We start from the raw sequence: 21133 nt of genomic DNA on the forward strand, positions 1-21133 counted from the left end.
TTCTTTTCTTTTCTTTTCTTTTCTTTTCTTTTCTTTTCTTTTCTTTTTTCTTTCTTTTCTTTTTTCTTTCTTTTCTTTCTTTCTTTCTTTTTAAAACATCTTTAATACTTTCAAGGATGAACATGAGATGTGAAAAGTGTCTCTGGCCGCTTCTGCTCTCAGTATATTTTTAACCTCGGCACTAAAAACATCTCTAGCGCTGAGATGCAGTGGGGAGCACCACGTCCCTGGGCATGCAGGAGGACCGAGCGCTGCAGCCTGGGTCTCCGGCCTCCTTTTCTCTCTGCAAAGGGATGTGGATGGTGGTAGTTCGCTGACTTTGCACTTAGTGGTATCTTTGTTTCTGTTTCCGTGTTTTTGATGAAAGCGTGGTAATTTCATGCTGCACGGAAGGGCGACACATCGACAAAGCCACCTTTGGTTTGAACTACAGTAATCTCTCGATGCAGTGGATAATACAGCTCCAGTCTGCTGCTCTTTGGGGCTTTTTGGGATTGTCTTAAATTAGTTACTTCTCTACCTCTCAGTGATTGATAGAAAGGCCAGCAAAATCTCATTTTATGTATATTAAAACTCAAAATTTACATCAAACAAAAACCCAGTGGGTGAGAGATCCTTGCTTTGTACTGTCATCCCAAATATTCATTCTCTATGAATTTCAGCCATCTCAATTCAGCCTTGTGTGCTTTAACTGTTTAGGAGTGAAACTTCTCCAGAGCGTGGAGAGAAAAAGAATGTCCTTGCAGCTGAGGCAGACCCACGGCAGGCTCTGCTCCTGCTTTCACTGTTGCCGCTTTGCAAAGGTGCATGGACACAGCGGTGAAGTAGCCGCTTGGTCTGGGGAAAACGTGGCTTGTTGATGCTTCCAGGCTGCGATAACACAACAGCAGGACGCGCCACGATGCTCAGCAGAGCAGAGCAGGGGATGGGTAGAGCAGAGCAGGCGATGGCTCCATGCTTGTGCTGAAGGCGTCGGTTTGAATGCCTGCTTTTCATGCAAGGTGCAAGGCAAATAAAATCACTGGGCTTCTCCAAACCTCTCCATGGTTTCTGTGGCTTTTCCTCCCACTGTGCAGCCTGTTCCCCCTCCCCCCCAAGCCCACTGCAACGGACTTTAGCACTTAGTCTTCACTTTAACACTTAGCCTTAAAGACAATTGTCCTCTGTGCTCTGATTTCATGGAGGAATTGCTTTGCTTTGGCCAAGAGCAGCCGGGAGGTGCTCCTTTCTGAGCTTCCTCTTCCTCCTCGCCTCTCCTCGCCGTGGCTGCCCTCCCCCTGCCGGGCGGGTGGTCCCGGGGGGCCGCGGGCACCCCACTGCGCTGCTTCCCCGCCAGGGCCGGCCGGGCGCTCGCCTCCCTCCCAGTCCTGCTCTGCTTGCAGATGTTCCTGCACGTTTTCCCGGGAGCTTGAGCAGATACGAAGGTTGCCAAGAGTTTGTGCTTAATTGTTCAGGGGAACAGAGACAAACAACTTTTATTTTGAAGCTAAAATTTCCTTCTTTTATCTAGCTGGCTGGGCCAGCTGCATCATATGGTTTGACATAGGCTGAGCTCAGAGCTACTGCACCTCACAGTGCACTCACTATCACTTCATTATGTTTTCCCCTCTCTTTTTAGTGATTGTGCCTGCGATACGCTTTTAAGGTTGGTTGTACCAGGTCATGTTGTATTATAAATCCCCGCAGTGGAAACCAGCACCCCTTCAGCTCAGCAGATCACATCTCAAATTCACTTGCAGTTGGACACTGCACACTTAACCAGTTTAACCCATGTGCCTTCATCCCCCTCCTCGCAGGACAGACACCTGATTAAGCAAAACAAAATCAGCACAGGGATGTCCCCAAGCCACGCAGCATCCCTCCCCATCCCTGTTCCCCTTCCCCCTTTTTTTTTTTTGTGGGCAAGGGCTACTCTTGAAGGCCACTGAAACTGAACACATTCTGGGCTTAAAAGGCTTTTTTTTTTTGAGGCGAGCGATCAGTTTGAGGCCTGGCACCCTGTCAGAAAGTTGACAGATGATCTGCATTACCGGGGCGTCCCCGGGATGCCCGGGCTGATCGCCGCTCCAATGGACGCTGGAGCCTGCAGGTTCTCTGTGAAATGGCTGCAGCTTGGAGGGAGCAGTGAAATGGTCTCCTCTGGGCATGCTCACTCTGTAGAGGGAGCTTTTATCACATGAGCAGAAACTGAATCACTGCTCATGAGGATCTGGAATATGCAACTCTTTGAGTCTTCCCCAGGAGAAGACCACAGATGTCTGCAGGTACAGTAGCTCGCAGTGTCCATCTCCCATGCCTCATAAATAGCAGCTTCCCTCCGGTTGTGGCCGCAGGCAGCCTGGCGCCAGGTGGGAAAGGAGAAGCCTCGGAGAGGAGGAAGACAGTTCAGATAATCATGGCTGGATTATGTTTTGTCAATTCTTTCTTTTTTTTCCTGCCCCGTGTGAGGGAGGGAGCGCGGCAGGAAGGCAGCCACGTGGGGCAGGGCGCAGGGGCGGTTTGGGGAGCAGCCTGGAGCCTGCCTTGTCAGCCTTTGACTGCTCTTTTGTGTTGTTATGATTGTGACTTTGTTCTGTTCCATGGCCTTGCACGTACATATGGAATTACCTGGCTCTGGGAAAGCTTGGGCTTTGTATCCAAGCAGTCTTTTATTTGTCTTCTGGAGTGGGGAGGCTTGTTTGGGGGTATCATTTTTTAAAAAATTTTTGTTTTGTTGGTGCTTTTTATTTGTTTATTTATTTATTTATTTTAAAAGCATGAAGTCTCTGGAAAATTTGGTTCTACCAGCAGCCCTCCTTTCTTGCAGCAGCTGGGGGCAAGAGGAGCGGAGGGAGGCCAGGGTCTCCGGGCTGCTCCAAGGGGAAGGAGAGAAGGAGAGGACCCCAGCTGCTGGGTCGGGGCTGGCAGCCCTCGGGTGGGTCCAGCCAGGCCTACAGCTCTCTGCTGAGGCTGGTGGGAAGAACAAACATTATTTTACCAGGAAAAAAAACAAATTTTTGGGTGTTCCCTCCTCCCCCTCCCCCCCTTCTTTTGGTAGTAGCTTGCAATCCAAGCAGCTGATTAAAATGAACCGTCCGTGGTTGGTCTCATGGCAGGAGGCCCAGGCCTGCAGCTTATTTAGCTAAAATTCAGCCCCCTGGCCCGGCCATGTTGGCATTTTTTTGCTGTTTGTGTTAAACGCAGATGCTCTCTGGTGAGCTGGGCTGGCCTGGGGCAGCCACCCAGCTCCAAGCCTGTGTGAGGAGAGCCCCGGGCATGGCGGTGCCGGCCTGCTGCGGGGGCTCGGCATCCAGGAGCACGCCTGTGGGTGTGGGGGGCCCGCAGGGAGGCAGCCGTGCCTCCTCTAAGCATCTAGCCTGCCTCCTTTCGACCAGCAGCATGCTCCCCGTTTGTCAACTAGCGTGTGGAAGGAAAAAGCGTTGGAAGAAGTCATGAGGTTTCTTGCTAGAAGCGACGAGCGAAGGCCTGGAAGTGGCCTGGTCGGCTCGTGCCCCGGAGAGCCGCTGTGCTGGCTGGGTGAAGGCCGAGGAGCCACGCTGCCAGAGGCTGCGTGACCGACTGCCCAAAGCGCCTTGTGCTCCGGTACTGCCGGCTGGTGCCTTCAGAAAGCGTTGGCAAAACCGTGCTGGAAAGCCTGACCTATTTTTTGGAGGGAGGAGAGCAAGCCCAGGTCTGGACTGCCATGCTGTCCTTCAGCAAGGGTTAATAGTCCTAAAAATGGGTCTTTTATTTTTATTTTTTTTATTTCCCCTTTGCCTATTGAACCAACTTTGAAGTTCCTTTAACTCCAACATCAGCAGCCTCCACCAGCCTTTCAAAATAACCATGAGGCCTCCAGAGCCCAGGCGCTTTCTTTGCCCACCCGTGGTGGTCACCTCTGGGAAAAAAGCAACCCTCTTCTCCCACCCTCCGCCTTATTTTTTTATCACCCCTCTTTGACAGAAGATTTTGGATTTCCCTATGGGATGTATTTTCAGCTGGTCCGCCCCCCTGTTACCCAAACGTCTCCCTGTAGGCCTGGCAGGGGGGGCGCAGGATCCGGCCAGGCTGCCCGTGCCCCCAGGCATCCTCGGCGTGGGCCATGCTGCAGCCACCGCTCCCCTCCAGTGCGGGGGCCGGATCCTGCTGCGGGGCATTCAGGGGGGTGCTGGAGCCACCTCCTCTGCCCGGTGCCATCTCTGGATCGTGTGCTGCTTGTACAATGGCAGGGAGCTATTTCGTTCAGGTAAACAAGGACATTTAAGGAGCTTCGCTGTCATGGCCAGCTGGTTTGTGGATGGCTGGGGGAGGGATGGATGACTCGATTCCTGGTGTGGCTGGCTTTTTGTTGTGCTTTTCTCTTTTTCCCCTTAAATTCTTCCTTCTGCTCATCCTGCTCCTGGAGCTGCTAAAGGTGAAGGAAGTGCTGCAGCGACCGCCCTGCAATGGGAGAAATCTCTTGGTTTTGGTTCAGCCCAAAGACTTGGGGCTCTGGCAGCGTGCGCTCCCTGCTCTCGAGGCTCGGAGGACCATATGTTCCTGCAGCGAACTGCAGTGTCAGTGATTTGGAAGCAAATCTTGAATTTATAACCCTTAACTACCACTTTCAGCCGGTTCTTTTCAACTACTGTAAATTAAATGAGTTTTGAAATCAAACCCTCTTCGCAGAGGAGACCCCAGCAGCCGTAACGTGATCTCCCCTGACGTCCAGTCTCGGCCCTCTGCAGATTCGTCCGTCCGTCCCTCCTCCCCTCCCGGTGCCCGTTTGAAGTCCTTGGTCTGTTCTGCGGCGTAGGAAATGTCTGGCTCTGCTCTGTGGTGGCGTTGGACCTGGAGGGGGGCAGCGGAGGAGGACGGGCAGCACAGCTCTGCCTGGCGGGGTTTACAGTAGTCAGTAAAGCAGCGGGAGAGAAGCTCATGCACTGTATAAGCTTAATTGGAATGTGTGTTTAAAAAAAAAAAGGGCAAAAAAAAAAATATTGGTAGGGAAAAAAATACAGAGCAAGCTCTTAAAAATATTCTGGGATCCAAAATACGAGCTTGCTTCCCCCAAAGCTGGTAATTATACATTTTCCCTTCAATCCCCTCAGGAGGGGGAAGCCTGGTGGAAGTGGTGGAGAAGGGGAGAGGCGGTGGGGGTTAAGAAGATCTGATGTGTGAGCGTCTTCCCTGCAACGCTGCCATACTGTGTCGGAGCAGCACAGTGCCTCTTGTAAAGGAAGCTTTGCACAAATTGTCCTTGTTCCAAGGATGAGGAAGCCTCCAGCTCTTCTGGCATTTTCTCTCCAGCATAACTCGGAGCTGCTTTCACCTGGGAAGTGTGATAAGCACAGACGGGGAGAGGACTGGAACAGAGAGGGACTGGGAGCAACCTTACAAGGCTTTTCATGGAGCTCTTGGTGTTAAATGAGGAACTTTTCCCCTCCTCCTCTCCTCATTTTCCTGTGTGCCTGCAAAAATACTCTGGTTTGCATTTAAAGGAGAAAACTGTATGTGCTGGGACTAAGCCAACTTGTTTATTCAAGGGAAATACCATATTTCCAACCCTTTCTTTCTCAGAGGAAGGCTTGACGGAGGATGACAGACCGGGCTGAGCATTATATTTTTAGGTGACATCGAAGCACAGTTGTGATTCGAAGAAGCTGAAATCATGGCTGGCGTTCTGCACTGAGCTGGACGAGACCCGTGCTCCCCTCGCCCCAGAGAGGGGTTAACTTCTTCCTCCTAGACTGCGCGTTCAGAGCAGGTGGATTTTGACCTAAATCAAGGCGAAAAACAACAACAAGAACAATAGCCTGCTACTTTCCACACTTTGCAATTTCCCTTCTCCAAATTGGATTTTTATTGCGAGGCAGGAGCTCGCCTGCGCCCCGGCGGTGGCGAGGAGCAGGGGCTGCGAGCGACCGTGGTTGCAAACACCAGCTCCTCTCTTACTGTCAAAAAATGGCAGGTCAGTGTGCGTCTGTAAACAATGCAGTTATGAAATGGCAGCGCCAGGCCGAGCTGAGCATGCTCGGGAGCTGCCTGTAGGGGGAGGTGAGCCGAGAAAGATGATCTAATTCAGTGCAATTCTTGGGATTGAAGGAAAAGACCAGGCTCCACTCTTAATGACAGAGCAGAAAAAAAGCCCCACGAAGGACGAAGCCCGTAGGCCATGGAGGCGAGGTGGTGAGGAGCTGCCACCTCTAGGACTTCGGGTGCTGGGCAGCGCTGCGTGCCTTCCTCACCCTCCAGGAGAGTAAAGTCTTGGTGAGGTTTTGCTGTAGCTATTAGAGGGACAGGCCCTAGGGTGCAACTTTTGTGTTGTTTTTTGCCTTTTTTTCCTCTCCCTGTCTGCTTTCCCGGCTCGCAGGCGTCGCTGTGGCTGCAGGTGGCACGGAAGAGGTGGTGTGCGCGGGGTGAGGGCCTTCCCAAGGAAGTGCCTGGGCTGGGGCCGCCTCCTTCTGCTCCAGCCTGGAGCAGGAGCCCCTTTGCCCGGCATCCCCGGGCTGGGCAGGGGCGAGGGAGCTGCTCCTCTGGCTGCGGTGGTTTGGGGGAGGGAGGAAGAGGAGCGTGGAGGCCGAAGAGGTGCCTGGGTGCTGCTGATGGGGGTGAATGCTGTGCCCCAGTGCCCCAGGGTGCTGCAGACTGCTCGCTCCAGGCTCTTCTTGGTGCTATGGTTTCATCCTTGCTGAGCCTTCCTGGTGACTTGGTGTTTCTGAAATGGCTGGTTTGCTTTTGCTAGAGAGGACGAGGAATCTTTGGCTCTGTTTTAGGGTTCCCTGCTCCCCCTCCCTGGTGCTAAGAGAAGGCAGGCAGCAGCTGTACTTCTTGCTAACCTCAGCCAGTGGAAGGAGGAGATGCCTTTGTCTGCTCTGGATTTACACTTGTCTGCACATACAAGTCGTACTGGTTTTAACTCTACTGGGACACAGTTAGATGGGTGCAATGCTTCCCAGCATGGAAGCAGCAAGACAGTGTCGTTGCGTCCATGCCAGAGCTGCTGTCCTGCTCATTGCCTCCCCGCCGCAGGAGCTCCGTGGAGCTCGGGCTCTGCAAACCCCCCTGCCAGAAGCCCGAGCACCACTGCGGGCTGCCTTGTGCTACGCGAGGTCCTGTTGCCTTTCGTGCAAGTGTGTCCTTGTTCCCAGCTTTTGCATGCAGGGACTTGCGCCTCGTTTCTACCCTTCCCCCTGTCTGGGGAGCGGATTTGTGCGGCTGGAGTAGGAGGGAGCCATGGGGGCAGAGAAGGAAATGCTTCTGTCCTTTTAGGAAGAGCCTGGACGGGAGGGATTCGGGAGACAAAAGAACTGCAGGTCTTGTTGGATCTGGGGACAAACTTCAGGCTGAGAGGAGTGCTTGTTGTGAGCTGCAGATAAAATTCCATGTTCACATGATTGCACGAGGCTTATAAGGAAGTGGCCTTAACCTAGAAAAGGAGCTTTGAGACTGGTGGCTGCTTTGTAGGCCAGGTACATTGGCGTTATGTTTCCTTCCTTCTCCAAATCAAATGCTTCTCCTGCTGCTTCTAATGAGAGGCCTGCGGTCAGCGTCCCCCACGAGCGGTGATCCCAGACCTTGCCCATGCACGGCAGGACCTGAGTAGTGCTGGAGTCTGAAATCAGCCATCCCCTGCCTCCAAGAGAAACGCTGTCTTTCCACTAGTGTTTTCTTAATCATTGCTTCCCATGTAATTAGCTACAAAACATTTGCCTTCTCTTTAAGGCAAAGGTTACTGTGAGCAAGTTGGGTTTTTTGTTGGTTTTCTTTTAGGAGGGAAAAACGAGAGTGAATGGGGATGTGCTGCTGCTGGAGTTGCATCATTTCTCAGGAGCTTTGCCTCCTTTTCGTGCTGCAGTGCGTTCTGCAGACCTCGCCACCGCCGTGCTGGGGGTGAAATCCTGCCCCAGGGGCTGGCGGGTGGGGGCTGGCGGGGTCTGGGGCTCCTGGGGACCCGCGTGCTGGCGGTGTCACCCCTGGGGGATCGGTGTCCCCTGGGTGCCAGCCTCTTGGTCTTGGGGCTTCCATGCCCCAGGGCTTCCAGGGTCGGCGCCGTCCCTCTCGCCCGGCGTGTTGGTGCCCGCACGCGGTTCTGTGCGGCAGGGCTGGAGAGGGGCCGCTCACCCTGCTGGCAGCCCTCTCTCAGGTTGGCCTGCATGAACTGCCTGGCTCAGATCGGAGCAACATTGCTGCAAGGTTTCAGGTTCCCAGAAGGTTGGTTTTTAAAGAAAAATAAAAAAGGGACTCTGGTGAAGGTAGACATCTGAGCACATCCACCTCCGCTCCTTCCTGGTCTGCTGTCAGAGAGCCCTGGGCCATGATGCAACCAGCTGCTCTCTGGGGCTTGGTAAGCTGCAATGTGCTGGAGCTGTGCATGTTTTGTCTTTGCCTGTAAAACCTGCTCGGACCCTTGCGAAGGGCACGCGGATGGCTGCTGAAAATGCCAAGGAGGAGGCTGAGATGAGAAGGCTCTTTCTGTGCTTCCCAGCTCTGCTCTTTTTGGTGTTGTTTTTTGTTTTAAAGGCACCAGTGTTGTTCGTAGTTGCCTGCCTGGGAATGCTGCAGACCCTTTCTTCGGTCTGACCTCTCTTCCATCCCCTCCAAAGACCTCGTGGAGGAGGGGAAGCCTTATTTTTTGCAAGCAGAGCTGGAGAGGAAAGACTAAAAACAGCGCTTGCTTCTCTGCTTGGGTCCTCATGGCTTCTAAAGCCCTTGCAGACACCTTTCTTAAGACGCAGCCATTTTTCTTTCCTTCAAAACCTCCACATAAAAGGTCGTGGTGGGGGGAATAACGCTTCGTTGGCCGTGGCACGTAACCCCGGGGGAGGCTCTCCAGTGGCTGGAGGTTAACAATCAGCCCGGGGTCAGCCGGGGAATGGAGGCGGCCGGCTGCAGGAAAAGGGGGAAAAAAATAAATAATAAAAAAAAAGGAGAGTGCGAGACTTTTATTGTGAAGCAGCCCGAGCTTGGCAGTTGGCTTTTGTTGGGACTGCTGCAAGAGCCGACACTTCTGGCGGGGAGGGTGGGTATAGGATTTCCCTGCCAATCAGGAGCCGACGGATTGGGCCATGGGGTGTGAGCAGAAGGGGAAGTTTGCTCTGAATTTAAGGGGGGAAAAGCAAGCCACACAAACATGGAGGTATTGACACTTGCAGCGAAGTTGCTGCTGACTCGGCCGGGTGGAGCCGTGGGCCGGTGGGAATGGATGGGCAGCTCTGCCATGGGCCGGTGGGCGGTGGGCACCCATGGGTGTTGCCTCCTGCCCAGCGTGGGTGATGGAGCACGGCTGGGAGAGCGCCTGGCCTCGGGGAAGAGGCTTCGAGGGCTTTGCAGTGGTTTTCTGTAGCCTCCTTTTGGTGAGAATCCTTCCAAATCCACAGCCATCTTTTTTTTTTGTTGGCCTAATTTTCTTTTTTTTTTTTTTTTTTTTTGCCTCCGTGCAGGGCTGCGAAGGCGCAGGAGCGTTGTGCGCCGCGGTGCCGGGTTGTGATTTGATCCAGAGCGGTGCCTGGAGCTTGTAAAGCTGCTGCTGCCCAGGGCCGCTTGGCTGGGGCTGTGCGCTACAGAGCAGCAGAGCCCCTTGGAAGCCACCTGGGGTGGCCTTGCCTTGGCACCGAGCTCTTTTACTCCAACGTGAAAAAGCGATGGCTTCTCCCTGGCGCTGGGCACGCTGCTTCGAGAGTTCCCGCCGCTGGCCGGGATCCGGGGCAGCTCCGCGCCGCTCTTAATTGCGGAGAGGAGGGAGCGTGTTCGTTAGCTGCCGAGGTCAGCTCCACGCCAGGGTTCCTGCAGCGGCTTTTCTTCAGGCCTCATGGTCTGAGCAGCAGCAGTGTTCCCGTGGAAGGGAGATCGCGAATCGTGTGTGGAGCGGGGAAGCTGCGTGAAAAACAAAGATTCAGAAGGATGAAAATGGCCTGCTGGGAATCCCGAGGCTTTCAGTAGGAGTCAGGCCAACAGCAGGGATGCCCAGACCCCTCTGTTGTAACGAAGGTCGGGCAGACCGGCTGCTCCCCGTGAGATGAGCTGAGGCTCCATCTTCTTGGCCAGGGCCGGGTGCTTGTGCCCACGGGTGAGCTGCGGGTCTGGGCTGACAGCGTTGTGCCCTGTCACAGCTCCTCACGTTGCTCTTGCACCAGGGTAAGTCCAGCAGGGAGGTGGAGTTGTTCCCTGTTTACGAGAAGTCTGGGTGGAGGAGAGGAAGGATTTACTCGTCGATGTTCGCAGCAGGGACGCGTGTCAGTGGGTTGGCAAAGGAGGGCTGACCTGGGCCCAAGCGTGAGGCTGTGCTTCCGTGGCCAGTTTTCGATGGCAGTTGTTGGAAGCGTGCTTGGTGTCAGGCTGTCCGATCCTTTGGCCGAGCAGAGGTTTCAAACGCCTACAGCCTGAGCTTGGTTTTTGTCTCTGTTACAGCCTGAAGGCCGCGTGCTTGGTGCCCGAGCTCCTCCTGCCGTGGCCGCGTGCGGTGTTAGCCCTGGTGCCGTCCGCCCACAGCTTCCTGCTCGCGAGAGGAGCAATCCTTCGGGGTGCCAGCTCCGTGCACCCCTCGGGTGCCCTGAGCTCCCCTTCCAGGGCTCTCGCTGCCCGCCCCGGGATCCCCCTGGCGAAGAGCCCACGCTGCAGCCTGGCCAACCCCTGAGCTCCCGCGCAGGCAAAAGTCACACGCTGGCTCCTGCTAGCGACCCCAGTGCCCGTCTCTCCCGGTAGCTCCAAGCAGCAAATGGTGCTGGGGAAGGGCTCGCTGCAGCGCCTGCTTTGCCTGGCGATGCTTTGGAGGCTGATAAGCCTTGTGCGTATTTCTTATCTCCTGCTGGCTTTGTGGGAGATGGGCAGGCTCGTTCTTTTTGTTGTTTTTTTTTTTGCCCTTTATCACTCAGCGCGCTTTAAACCTTTTGATTTGCATGGCTGCAGGCACCATCTGCTCTCCGCGTCGCCCTACGACAGTTGGCTTGACCGGGGCTTATTCTCCTCCTGTGAGCCCTTCGTGGCCTCACCCGGCCCTGGGGCTGGCATCGCGCCTTCCCCGGGCTCGTCTGCTGAACCAGAGAGCTGTGGCAAAGGGCCCCTTCTCATCTGTTTTTCCTTTGTTTTGGTAGCTTTTTTGTCTGGTCACCCCCCCAAGAAAAAGCCAACAGGAGAGGTATTAGGGCTGCAAACCTGATCCAGCAACGTGATGCCAGGCGTGTGAAAGGCGGAGGAGAGAGCAGGTGTGCCCTTTCTGCACACAAATAAAAGGGGGAAAAAAAAAGAAAAATTGCTTTCTATGGAATTAAAAAATGAGCTCATGAGCTTTACATGAAAAAAAATGAGCTCATGAGCTCATGGATGTAGGACTGGTGAGTTAGGTGGAGCTCACTGACGGCTTGCACTTCGTAAGTTACATGTGAACGAACCACGGAAAGCAGCGGTACAGGCGCGTGTGTTGGCCTGCTGGTGGATAGATGGTGTGCAGTGAGAAGCGCGGTCCCTCTGCCTCCTCCCATCCACGACTGAAGCAGTCTGGGGGAGTGAGGGTCACTTCCTCGGGATGCCGTTTGTGACCTCTTCGATGTACAGACACTGGGCTGGGTTCCCAGACCCTTGGCGTTCAGAACTGCCCGGCTGCCTCTTAACCGGGGACCCGAAGTCTCGGCCGAGCGCAGGTCTGGCCCCGCTGCCCCTGGGGCAGGCTGGGCTGGGCTGGGGCAGGCCTGCCAGCCCCTTATCTTTGGCCTGCGCCTTGGCAGCTTCCTGGCAGCGTTATTTGGCAGAATGAGGTTTGCCCATGCTATAAACAGGATATGTCCACCATCGTCTGTTGGTTTAAACGCAGCGTGTGTATGAACACCGAGCTAAACCTCAAAATCTCTTTTCTCCCCCGTCCCTTCTCTCCCCCCCCTTAGCGAACAGTGCTGAATAAGGGAGAGACAAGGAAAGACGCCTGCATGAAGACTGAGCTGCTGAAAGACATCACCAACAACAAGGAGGAAGGTGAGCACCTGCCTCGGCTGGCGGCCAGACCTCAGCCTGGCTCCTGGGGTCAGCACGTGGCGAGCTGGGAACAAGAGCTGGGGCTGGGAGATGTGCTCCGTGCCCCAGGGGTCTCGGATGTGCTCTCACGAAAAGACTGGCTCTGTTCTCCTCCTGTGTTACCCTGTGCGGGGCTTTTCCTCAGCGGATGCAGCTTTGCTTTGCAGCCCACCATCTCCACCCACTGATATCTGATTTTCACTTCTGTTTTGGTGTGGCCGTGCAACGCAAAGGAGGCTTGAGTTACTTGGAACCTCCTCTGTGTGGCTGCTTTTAACCGAACTCTGACCCACGCGATGACCTAGCCCTTCTCCTCTCTGTTAACGTTAACTTTCTGTTTTCCTTTGAGTTTCTCTGTTGCTCCAGAGGCACCGGTCGCTGCAGGATGCCTGGTGGGGGGGGACTCTCTGCACCTCGTGCCCCTGAGGGTTGCTTTGTGGCTTCTGCGTTGTCTCTGCTTGCTTTTGCTTTGCAGGCTGCCGTGCGGGTGTTAGTTTGATGAAGTCTTTCCTATGCAGCTGTGTGTGAGAGGCACACACACAAATCTGAGGGCTTAATAAACGTCAGTGGGATTAGGGAGAAAAGAAACACACAAGCCTTTATCTTTTCCCCCCTTTTCATGGCTCTGTTATTCCTTGAGTATCTACTTCTCATTGATCTCTAGGGATTTGGTGTTATTTTTGTTCTCCTCTCCATAAGAGAACACTAGAATAGCACTGGACCGACCCCATCAAAATACCCAGTCTTAGCTAGAAACAAAGTTTTGGGCTTATTTTAGAACTGTGTGAGTACAGCATTGCCTTTTTGTTCTCTTCTGTCCGGCATAATGTTTTGTCAAGTTGCTCTGGTTAGAAAGTAAAGCTTAGAACAAGCAAAATATTGAACGCTCTGTCAGATGTGGCCGCGGTGCTTGCATATTAACTGGAAGCACGTCACAGTTGCTGCTGACGCCAGCCACGCGTGGACCTCTGATCTGGGAAGACCAGAAATGAAGTCTGAGATGTCGGCGTGGGGTTGCATTGCTCTGGCCAGAGGCTCGAGCTTTGATCCCCTGCCTTGCTTGGCTCAGGAGGATCATGCGAGTTTATTTAGCTCTAGGATGATCTCAAGGTAAGCATCAGGAGTCCAGGAGGTGAAAAAGCAGGATGAGGGTTGGAATACAGAAACTTGATGCCTTGTATGTCTTGACTGATTTTGACTAAAAGCAGATGACTGTGTGTGAAAAAGAAGCTGAGAGCCCTCCCTGTGCAGGAGCACTCTTGAGCCTTCACAAGGCTCAACTTTCAGGCACTTCAGCTTGCTTCAGTTCTGTTACCAGGGCAGAAAGGGTCCTAAACTCTAAACTGCATAGTTCCCGTTCTTGTGGTAACATTCAGCTCGTGTCCTTTTCTTCCCAAACATACCACGTGTAAAAGACAATGGTTTGCTCGGTCACTGAGCTGTACGCGTTGTTCTTAGCTGACCTCTGTTAACCAGCTGGGATCATCATAGGGGTGCAATTAGCTAACGGTCCTAAAGCCCGCTGATAGCAGCGTTCAGCGTGTGTGTGGGAATTTACATTTCTGAGTGTGATGTGAACATGAAGTCATTACAGCAGGCCTGCAAGCCGCAATGAAGCGTTTTCTTTGAGCCCAGTTTCCTAAGTGCGGGATGGAAGCAGGTGGTGGAGATGGGCTGTGCGGCCTGGTTGAGGACCCCACCGTCCGAGATTTCTTTTAAACTCCTCTCTCCTCTACAGAGGAGGATGCCTGGAGCTGGGCATCCACACAAGGCTACTGGTGCGTCCGGGTCCTGTTTTAGGCTGAGCAGATCAATTTTTGTTTGGAAGGAACTCTTGCCTGTAACACGAAGCCAGATCTGTCCTGGGTTTTGTTCCCTTTGGGAAAATTCCCTCGGCAGGTTGTCCGTGGGTATTGAATCTGAGATCTAAAACTTCCAGAGGCTGGAACTCGCAGATCCAAAGGCTGACTAAAGGTGCAGGTTGGGTTAAGGATTGTGGGAATTGCTTTGTGTACCCCTCTTTTTTACTCTCCCTTGACTCAGAGCGGTACTGGTGCTGAGGTTGGTATCAGATCCCCGTTCGAACTGTGGCAGCATGTGTCTCAGCTCCGCTGCTGCCTCACCAAACACTTTGTGTGTTACACATCTGCGTACAAAGTTCTGTTCTCTCTGTGCCAGGGAATTCAGGTAGCTTGCAACTTTAAATGAGATTCAGCAGCCTGCCCCACAAGCAAGGCATGTTGGCCCTGCTGCAGCAGCGCCTGCAGCTGCCAGCCCAAACCCTTCGGTGACTTCACGGCTCTGTGAGCTGCTGTCTGGCACCGCCACTGTCCCTGAAGGTCTCCTCTTGGAGGGAAGGCTCCAACTCCAACGTTTGTGCAGGGCTAGCTGAACTGCCCAGCTTGCAGTTGGGCGTTGTGAGGCCCTGTGCCCCCTATCTTGGCCACCCTCGGCGTGCCAGCCTGCCTGGTGGGGTGGCTGGGATGTGGCTGCATGGGGACGAGCCCTCGGGGGGTGCTCGGGGAGCAGCCTGGAGCTGGGGCTCCAGGGGGGGAGCTGGAGCTGCGATGCAGTCGTGGTGTTTCCTTCTTTGTTCCTCGAGGGAAAGGTATTGCAGCAATGCGCCGCTGCTGTCAGCTGGCACGTCCTCTGCCAGCCTCATCCTGGCACCAATGAAGAGAAGTAATTGAACTATAAATTTAACATACATCTGTAGGAACGAGATCTTCAGGTGTTCTTGGTGCTTTAATTTCTGATTCTGGGATTGATTCCCAGGCTGTGTAAAGCTCAGGTTAAGCTGCTCATTAGGCTTAATGTCTCCTTCTGTGTAAAATTGCTCAATGCGGATGGGAAAAAAAGCTGCGGATGAGACTGCGTTTTGTCATCGTGGGGAAACATTGCAGTTCGGTTTTGTGTGTGGGTAAAAGTTTAGATCTCTCTTCCCCTTTGACAGGGAAAAGGGGCAGGCAGTTGGAAGAGACGAGCAGAAACGGTTTTATGAGGCTGTATTGTATGTAGTCTGACTCAGAAACTAGTTAAAGAGAGGTTTCCTGAAAGAATTGCTGAAGGTTTCAGTTCTCCTGAAGTCTGTAGCTCTCAACTCCATGGTGTGTCTTGCTTGAGTTTTCAAGGCCAACTGCTCCTTCTGTTCCTCAGCCCCAGCGGTGGGAAGCCCCACTCCAGCTGCAGCAGGGCGAGCAGGGAGGGAGGGCAGCCGGTAACGAAGTTCTCCATTCTGCTCAGCCTTTCCCAGACATCACCCGAGGCAGCTGCTTACAAGAGCAGCGGTGCCGGATGAGACACGCACAGTCACTTTGCTCTCAAATAAACTTAAAACTGCTTTTAGAGAGCATCGGGGTTTAAAATTCCTGGAGGGGGCTTTTTTCTTCTTCTTTTTTTTTTTTTTTCCTCTCCCTCTTACTGCAGATAGGAAGCTGCCGGGGGTGAGGAACCTGCTGCTCTCCACTGAGCTGCGACCTTTGCATTCCCAGGTGTAGAGGTGGCTGCTCTAAAAGGACAAAAAGAATAACTCCTTGCCTTGACCAGCACTGGGATTCCCTGCTGCGACCGGCAGCCAGGAGACCAGATAAAACCAAACGATGCTCGTTAGCCACTCGATGTGTTCACCCAAGCCCTGACAGCCCGTCAGGTGCTCGCCGTGCTTGGGTCTGCAGCTGCGGGGAGCGGGAGCACTGCGATCACCGGGCATGGCCAGGTTGGGGCCTCACGGCCCCATGATACTGTGGCCCCCATCCCAGAGCAAAGGAACAAATTAACTTCGTGCAGGACATTAAGCAGCCTTCAGTCCACCCGTATTCATGGGTGGCTCATCGGCAAGAGGCTGAATCCCATTTATTCAGCCTGTGTAAGCTCGGTACGGAGCATATAACAGCAGAAGACATTTTTTTACTGTTGTTTTTCCCATTTTGGCTATTGGTAGGTTGTGCAGGAGATGGGAGGCGGGCTCCCACAGGTGCCTGTGGACAGTAGGAGGGGTGGCACTTGCATCATGGAAATACAGAGCCAAGCTCTCAGATGGATGTCATCTGCCTGCACAGATGTAAACGGGGGAAAGAAAACACCAGGCCATCAGTAACTCACTCCAGAGAGGAACTTTGGCCTGAAACATATAATTCTCTTCATTTCTTGGCTTCAAAACACTCAGCTTCTTGGCTTGAGTGATAGAGGTGGGGTTTTCCTTTCAAATGGAGCACAGGATCTCAATCTCCCATTTCTTACTGGTCTGTACTGTTTCAGCTCGCATCTCTTTGGCAACCTTTTTATTTCAGCTGGGCTTTTCTCTTCTTCACAATCTTGTTTCACTTTGAGAAGGAAGGAGTGGGAGGAACTGCAACCCAAGGAGCAAGCAGGTGTGTTTCTCGCTTTTGAAAGTTTTTTCCAGCAGGACAGTTGGATATCGGATAAATGCCCGTGCTATCTGTGGTGTTTTGAAGATGACCTGCAAGTGCTTAGGATAAAAATCTGTGAAATGTGTGTATTATAAATACAAATGTTTGCAATACTCGCCTATCACCTACTCACTGTCACCTACTGCAGTTCAAAATCAGGAGTTTTCGTTTAAGTCCTGCCTGTGCTTCTCTCAGCGTGGCACTGCCCCTGCAGCACCTGAAGGCTGCCCTGCCCTTGTTCCATTGTGAGCATGCAAGAAGCGCGTTGGAAATACCTCGCAGGATGTGAGCAGCCGTGTGTCTCGCCTCCACCAGTGCTCAGTACCAAGATGCTCAGGAAAACGTGTTAAAGTTCCAGATCAGATAATTTTGCATTCACTTGCAGGATCTTTTTTCTTTTTTCCCCTCAAACCTAGCAATGACTGCAGTTTGGCTTGGAGTAATGCTCATAACACTTGCATATTTTTCTTGTTTTGTCTCACTGAGCAGAGATATGAGCTTAAAAAAACATATTTAAGACTTTTATTTTTTTTGGAGGGTTCTGAGGTTATTACAGAGCTCTGAGCCAGTCACCTGGCTGCTTGCACAGGGGAAGTTTCTGGTGGGTACCGGGCCCCTGCTGTACCTGCAGTGGTGATTCAGTTCCCTCCGGCTGCCGGTGGCCGAGCATCTGTCCTGCTGTGCTCGAGGGCAGGCGCTGGCACCAGCCGGGTCTGGGGCAGGACAGGAGCCAAGCCTGGCTCTGCCAGATGGACGGATGGCAGCCGAAGGCAGCAGAGAGGAGCCTGGGCTGGGATTTCAGAGATGGGTTTCGTTTTGCCTAATTCAGGTATTTTTATTTTACTGTTCTAATTCTGAACTAGTCCACCTCATTTCTGCTTACATGTGGTAGACGCATCCAGGCGGTGATTTACCCGAAGACAGATGTCTACAGTTAAGTCAGACCGTGCTATCTGAGCTTTCTTCTCTCTGTTGGTGGCAATGGTGGCTTAGTGGCACCCCAGCTTTTGAGATATTTTAGACATCTCAGTTTAGATGAAATGTCCTCAGCCTATCTGTCTTAGGCTCTCCTCTCCTTTCTCAAGATTCTGCTGTCTTCATCGGAGTTTAAATTTAATTTTGAGTAGCTGTGTTTGATATTGAGAAGAAAGCTTCAGATGGAAGCTGCTGCAAAGGGTCTGTGTGAGCCTGTGGAGGTGGGAGGGAGCCCTCAATGAGCTGTTAATTCAGAGCGCCCATTTAAATATATTACTGGTTATTCTTTGCTTGTGGAATTGCAGGGGTCATATATCTGAATACTTTTCTAAGCCTTGAATTCCTTCTGTTACTAAAAAGTAGCTACTCCTAGAGTAGCTACTCCTAGAAGGTGCACATTGACTGAACTTTGCTTCAGCTTGGTATCAACTTCTGACACCTCGCAGGTGAGTGCGTGGCCGAACAGGTCAACCTCTGGGAGTGTTACCGGTCCCACACCTGCTGATTTAAAATGCATTGGGAATGCTCGTACTGGGGTGCAGGAGGCATTGTAGACAACGTGACTGGCTTTTGCTGCTGAATACGGCACGGGGTGTGCGTAAGGCACCTCTGGAGATACCTTCTAGAAATGGAGGTTACACATCTGAGGAAATGGGCTGTGTCTTTCTACCTTTCATTTTTGGTTAAAGAACAAAGAGGGAGTTGGAGAGAGAGGAGAATACAGATGAAATGTAGCCTTGGTCTGTTTAGAACAAAATTAGGGTTGTCAAGTTGTAAAGTTTTAGAGAAGTAATTGATTTTAGGTTTTTATTCACTTGCATTCCCAGCATGAGCAGAAAAGGCTTCAGTTGAAGCCTTCATTTCAAGAAAAACCTGTGATTGACCCATGGAACTCATTGCCATGAGGTATATTTGACAACAAGATTTTAGCCGGTTTGCAATTAAGCCTTTTTTTTGAAAATGAGAAAAGGGGAGATGAAAAGATCTCATAAGGAACGAGCATTTCTTTGGCTGTGTGGTGCTGTTGAAGAGCTCCTGTAGGCTTTTATCCAGCATTTATCCCATGTGAGATTCCTGCTCTCTGTAGTTCGTGTTCCCATCCCCTTCTGTAGGCCCTTGTTCAGCAGAAATGTAAATACAAGTTGGATTACGTCTGTCCGGCAGCTCCTGCAGACATGCGCTGCTGGAAGCACGTGCCCAAGACTTGCTGGCCGTGGTCGGACGTGTGAACATTCCTGGGGAGCTGAGGCCAGAGTCCCGGGCTGCGGGGCAGCGGTCCCTCCTTGTTTGTGTCCCTGTCACCACACGGCTGCTCTGGCTGTGTGATCTGACTGGGTTACCACGTATTAATTAACAACATGGCTCCTGACGAGCCGGTTGTTAGTGGGGGTGGTTGTAGGCCGATGTCCGGGTGAGGCCCTGGGTTGATCTGGAGGCCGGCCCAAGCTGGTGGGCTCATGGAGCTGGGCACCAGGTGCGCTCAGTTTGTAGGAAACAGCGTTATTCTGAAGTAACTAAGTCATGAAATTGTTTCAGTGCTGCCAGAACAGGGAGCAGGAGGAAGGGGCTGACCTTCCCCAGCCCAGCAGCCACAGGACAGGCCTCCCAGTGGCCTGAGGGCTGTGGTAGCTGCCGTGCGGCCGGCATGGCTGGCCTGGGCTGCGGCTGGAAGCGGTGTGGCCTTGCTTTGCCCTGCAGTCCTTTACGGCGGGGCAGCGTGTGTGCGTGGTCCTCTTAAACTATACTGATACCCCTGCCAACTGCTGTCAAGTTCTCCGCTTCTGTGCAACTTCAGGGATGATGAAACTTCATGTCTTTGTTTTGTAAAATTTCTAGTAATGCAGATTTGGAGGTGTGGTGTCTGTTTGTAGAGATTTATGGCACTGCCACAGTCAGTCAGATTGAGTTTTGGACACTTAATAAGAGTGTGAGGGGTAAGCTGTATGTGGGATTTTAATTTTAGCCTCATGGATTTTTCATAAAGTTCGTGATGCTTTCAAGGGTAATGCAGTTAGTCTTTTCCCTAGGGCAGTGCTCTAATTTACCTTGTTTTGGTCGCCTTCCTGGCAGGTAGAGCAATTTTAGCACTCTGCTTATTCAGTTTATCTAATGCTCAGCTGCTGAAGTTACTTTGACTGTTCTGGTGGGAGTGCACAGCCTTTGAATCAACAAATACTGAAGGCCTCACTCGGCCAGGTGCTGAGCACTAGAAACCTCCAGCTGTGCTTAGGGAGCCCATTTTTTGCTTTGTTTTGGTGCTGACTTTGCTGAAAGAATTGTTCAAATGGCACTAGTGTGGTCTTCTAAAGACACTTGATGCAGGATGAGAAATAAGGGTTGAAAGAGTAAATTAAATGCACAGTTGTTTGCTGCCCCTGCCCAAGATTTCTCAAATAACCAAATAACAGTGAAAGAACACCTAGTAGCACTTTACCTTCTCCTAATCAGAGTCGTCGCTACCCAAAGCAAACCCTTGTGCGTCTTATCAGAGCTTTCAGTACACAGAAAGTGGTCTGGGAGCCGTGAGATGGCAGCAGACAGGGCTGCTGACTGGGAGTCGTGCTTGGAGAGCCTCCAAATTCCTGTGTGCCAGAGGGCTTGTGCCCCTGCTCTCTTCAGAGCTCACCCAGCTCTGCCTTGCAGTGTCCACCTGGGAGATGATGGCAGCCTGGCTGGGTTTGGTGGGGAATGGTCTGCGCAGCACAAGCGTCCCCTCAGCACACATTGCCCACATTAAACCTCAGGGAGGAGCTACCAAACATTGTCAGGTTTCGAAGACACCTTACAATAAGATGTTTAGTGCCCAAAACAAGGGGCAGAGTTTTACAAGGCAGGGTCGAGACTGTCTCCACTTAATCTGTGGTTAGGGTGAGGCTGGGCAGGCTGAGGGCTGAAGGAGGTCTTGGAGACCCACCAGGGCCAGCCCTGAGCACCTGGCTGCAGTTCAGTGTTGGCTGTGCTTTGAGCTGGAGGTTGGGTTGGATTGGATGGTCTGAGTGTATTGACCAAATCAAGGCTTTGAATCTGATGTTGAAAACGTTTGTTTTCAAGTCCCAGATGAGCGCCTAAAAGCAGGTTTGGGGACTAATACAGTAATTTCAGGTACTAGAATGCATTGGTTTTAGAAGTGACATCTGTGAGTGCTGTTTGTACAGGAATTGGTATCAAAACCGATCTTTGAGGTCAACCCAAGGGTAAGAAAATTGACTGAATGGATGCATTTAAAAGGGAAAAGTGGAAGCAGTGGTGCAGTGCTGCTGCTCTGGACTCCCCCAGCCCTGCTGGCGTCTGCCTTGATCTGCCCCCACGCTCGGAGGCACGCAGCAAAGTCTGGCGCAGCATGGCTTTGAACCAGGAGCCCAAAAGTGTTGGGTTTGACATCCCAAGATCCAGAATCTGGGCTCCTCTTCATGCTTCAGCCTTGCATAAGGTATTTGCCAGATCAGCAGAGATGTTCGGGATATTGATCTCCTTGAGCGTTTGGGCTTCAAGAGCAGCGAGGCGCTGATACCAGCGTGCTGGTCTGGCTTGCAGAGCTGGCCTTCAGTTTGACTTCTGGGCTCTGCCGTGGGCTAAAATAACTTTGATTCGAGCTGGCAGTAAATCAGTCCTGCCTGCTCTGACAGCCCGCCTGGACAAAGCTCTAGCTGGTGGTTCTTCTGATACTTTTCATAACTGTCTGGCCTCTGGAAGGAAAACAATACGAGGAATCCCTAACAGCAGGTTGATTTAATCATTTTACTGAGCATGCCAGAGAATTATCATCATCCCTGGTTGCCTGGGGA

At 52.4% G+C, this 21133-nt stretch overlaps 1 protein-coding gene across 12 annotated transcripts in view; it reads left to right on the top strand.

Annotated features, from left to right (window-relative positions):
* EHMT1 (euchromatic histone lysine methyltransferase 1) overlaps positions 1-21133 on the top strand; it is a 114729-nt gene that overhangs the window by 41232 nt on the left and 52364 nt on the right. For 8 of the 12 annotated variants that reach the window (XM_035341400.1, XM_035341403.1, XM_035341404.1 and 5 more), the window contains one exon: positions 11838-11925. In XM_035341400.1, coding sequence (XP_035197291.1) covers positions 11838-11925 — 88 coding nt within the window. Of the gene's footprint in view, positions 1-2120; positions 2265-5302; positions 5930-6039; positions 6229-8950; positions 9098-11837; positions 11926-21133 lie in introns of those variants that run through there. The other 4 variants (XM_035341396.1, XM_035341405.1, XM_035341402.1 and 1 more) reach the window with 4 other exon arrangements.

This window comes from Oxyura jamaicensis, chromosome 17, assembly GCF_011077185.1.
Source record: "Oxyura jamaicensis isolate SHBP4307 breed ruddy duck chromosome 17, BPBGC_Ojam_1.0, whole genome shotgun sequence".
In the NCBI taxonomy this organism is placed as follows: domain Eukaryota; kingdom Metazoa; phylum Chordata; class Aves; order Anseriformes; family Anatidae; genus Oxyura; species Oxyura jamaicensis.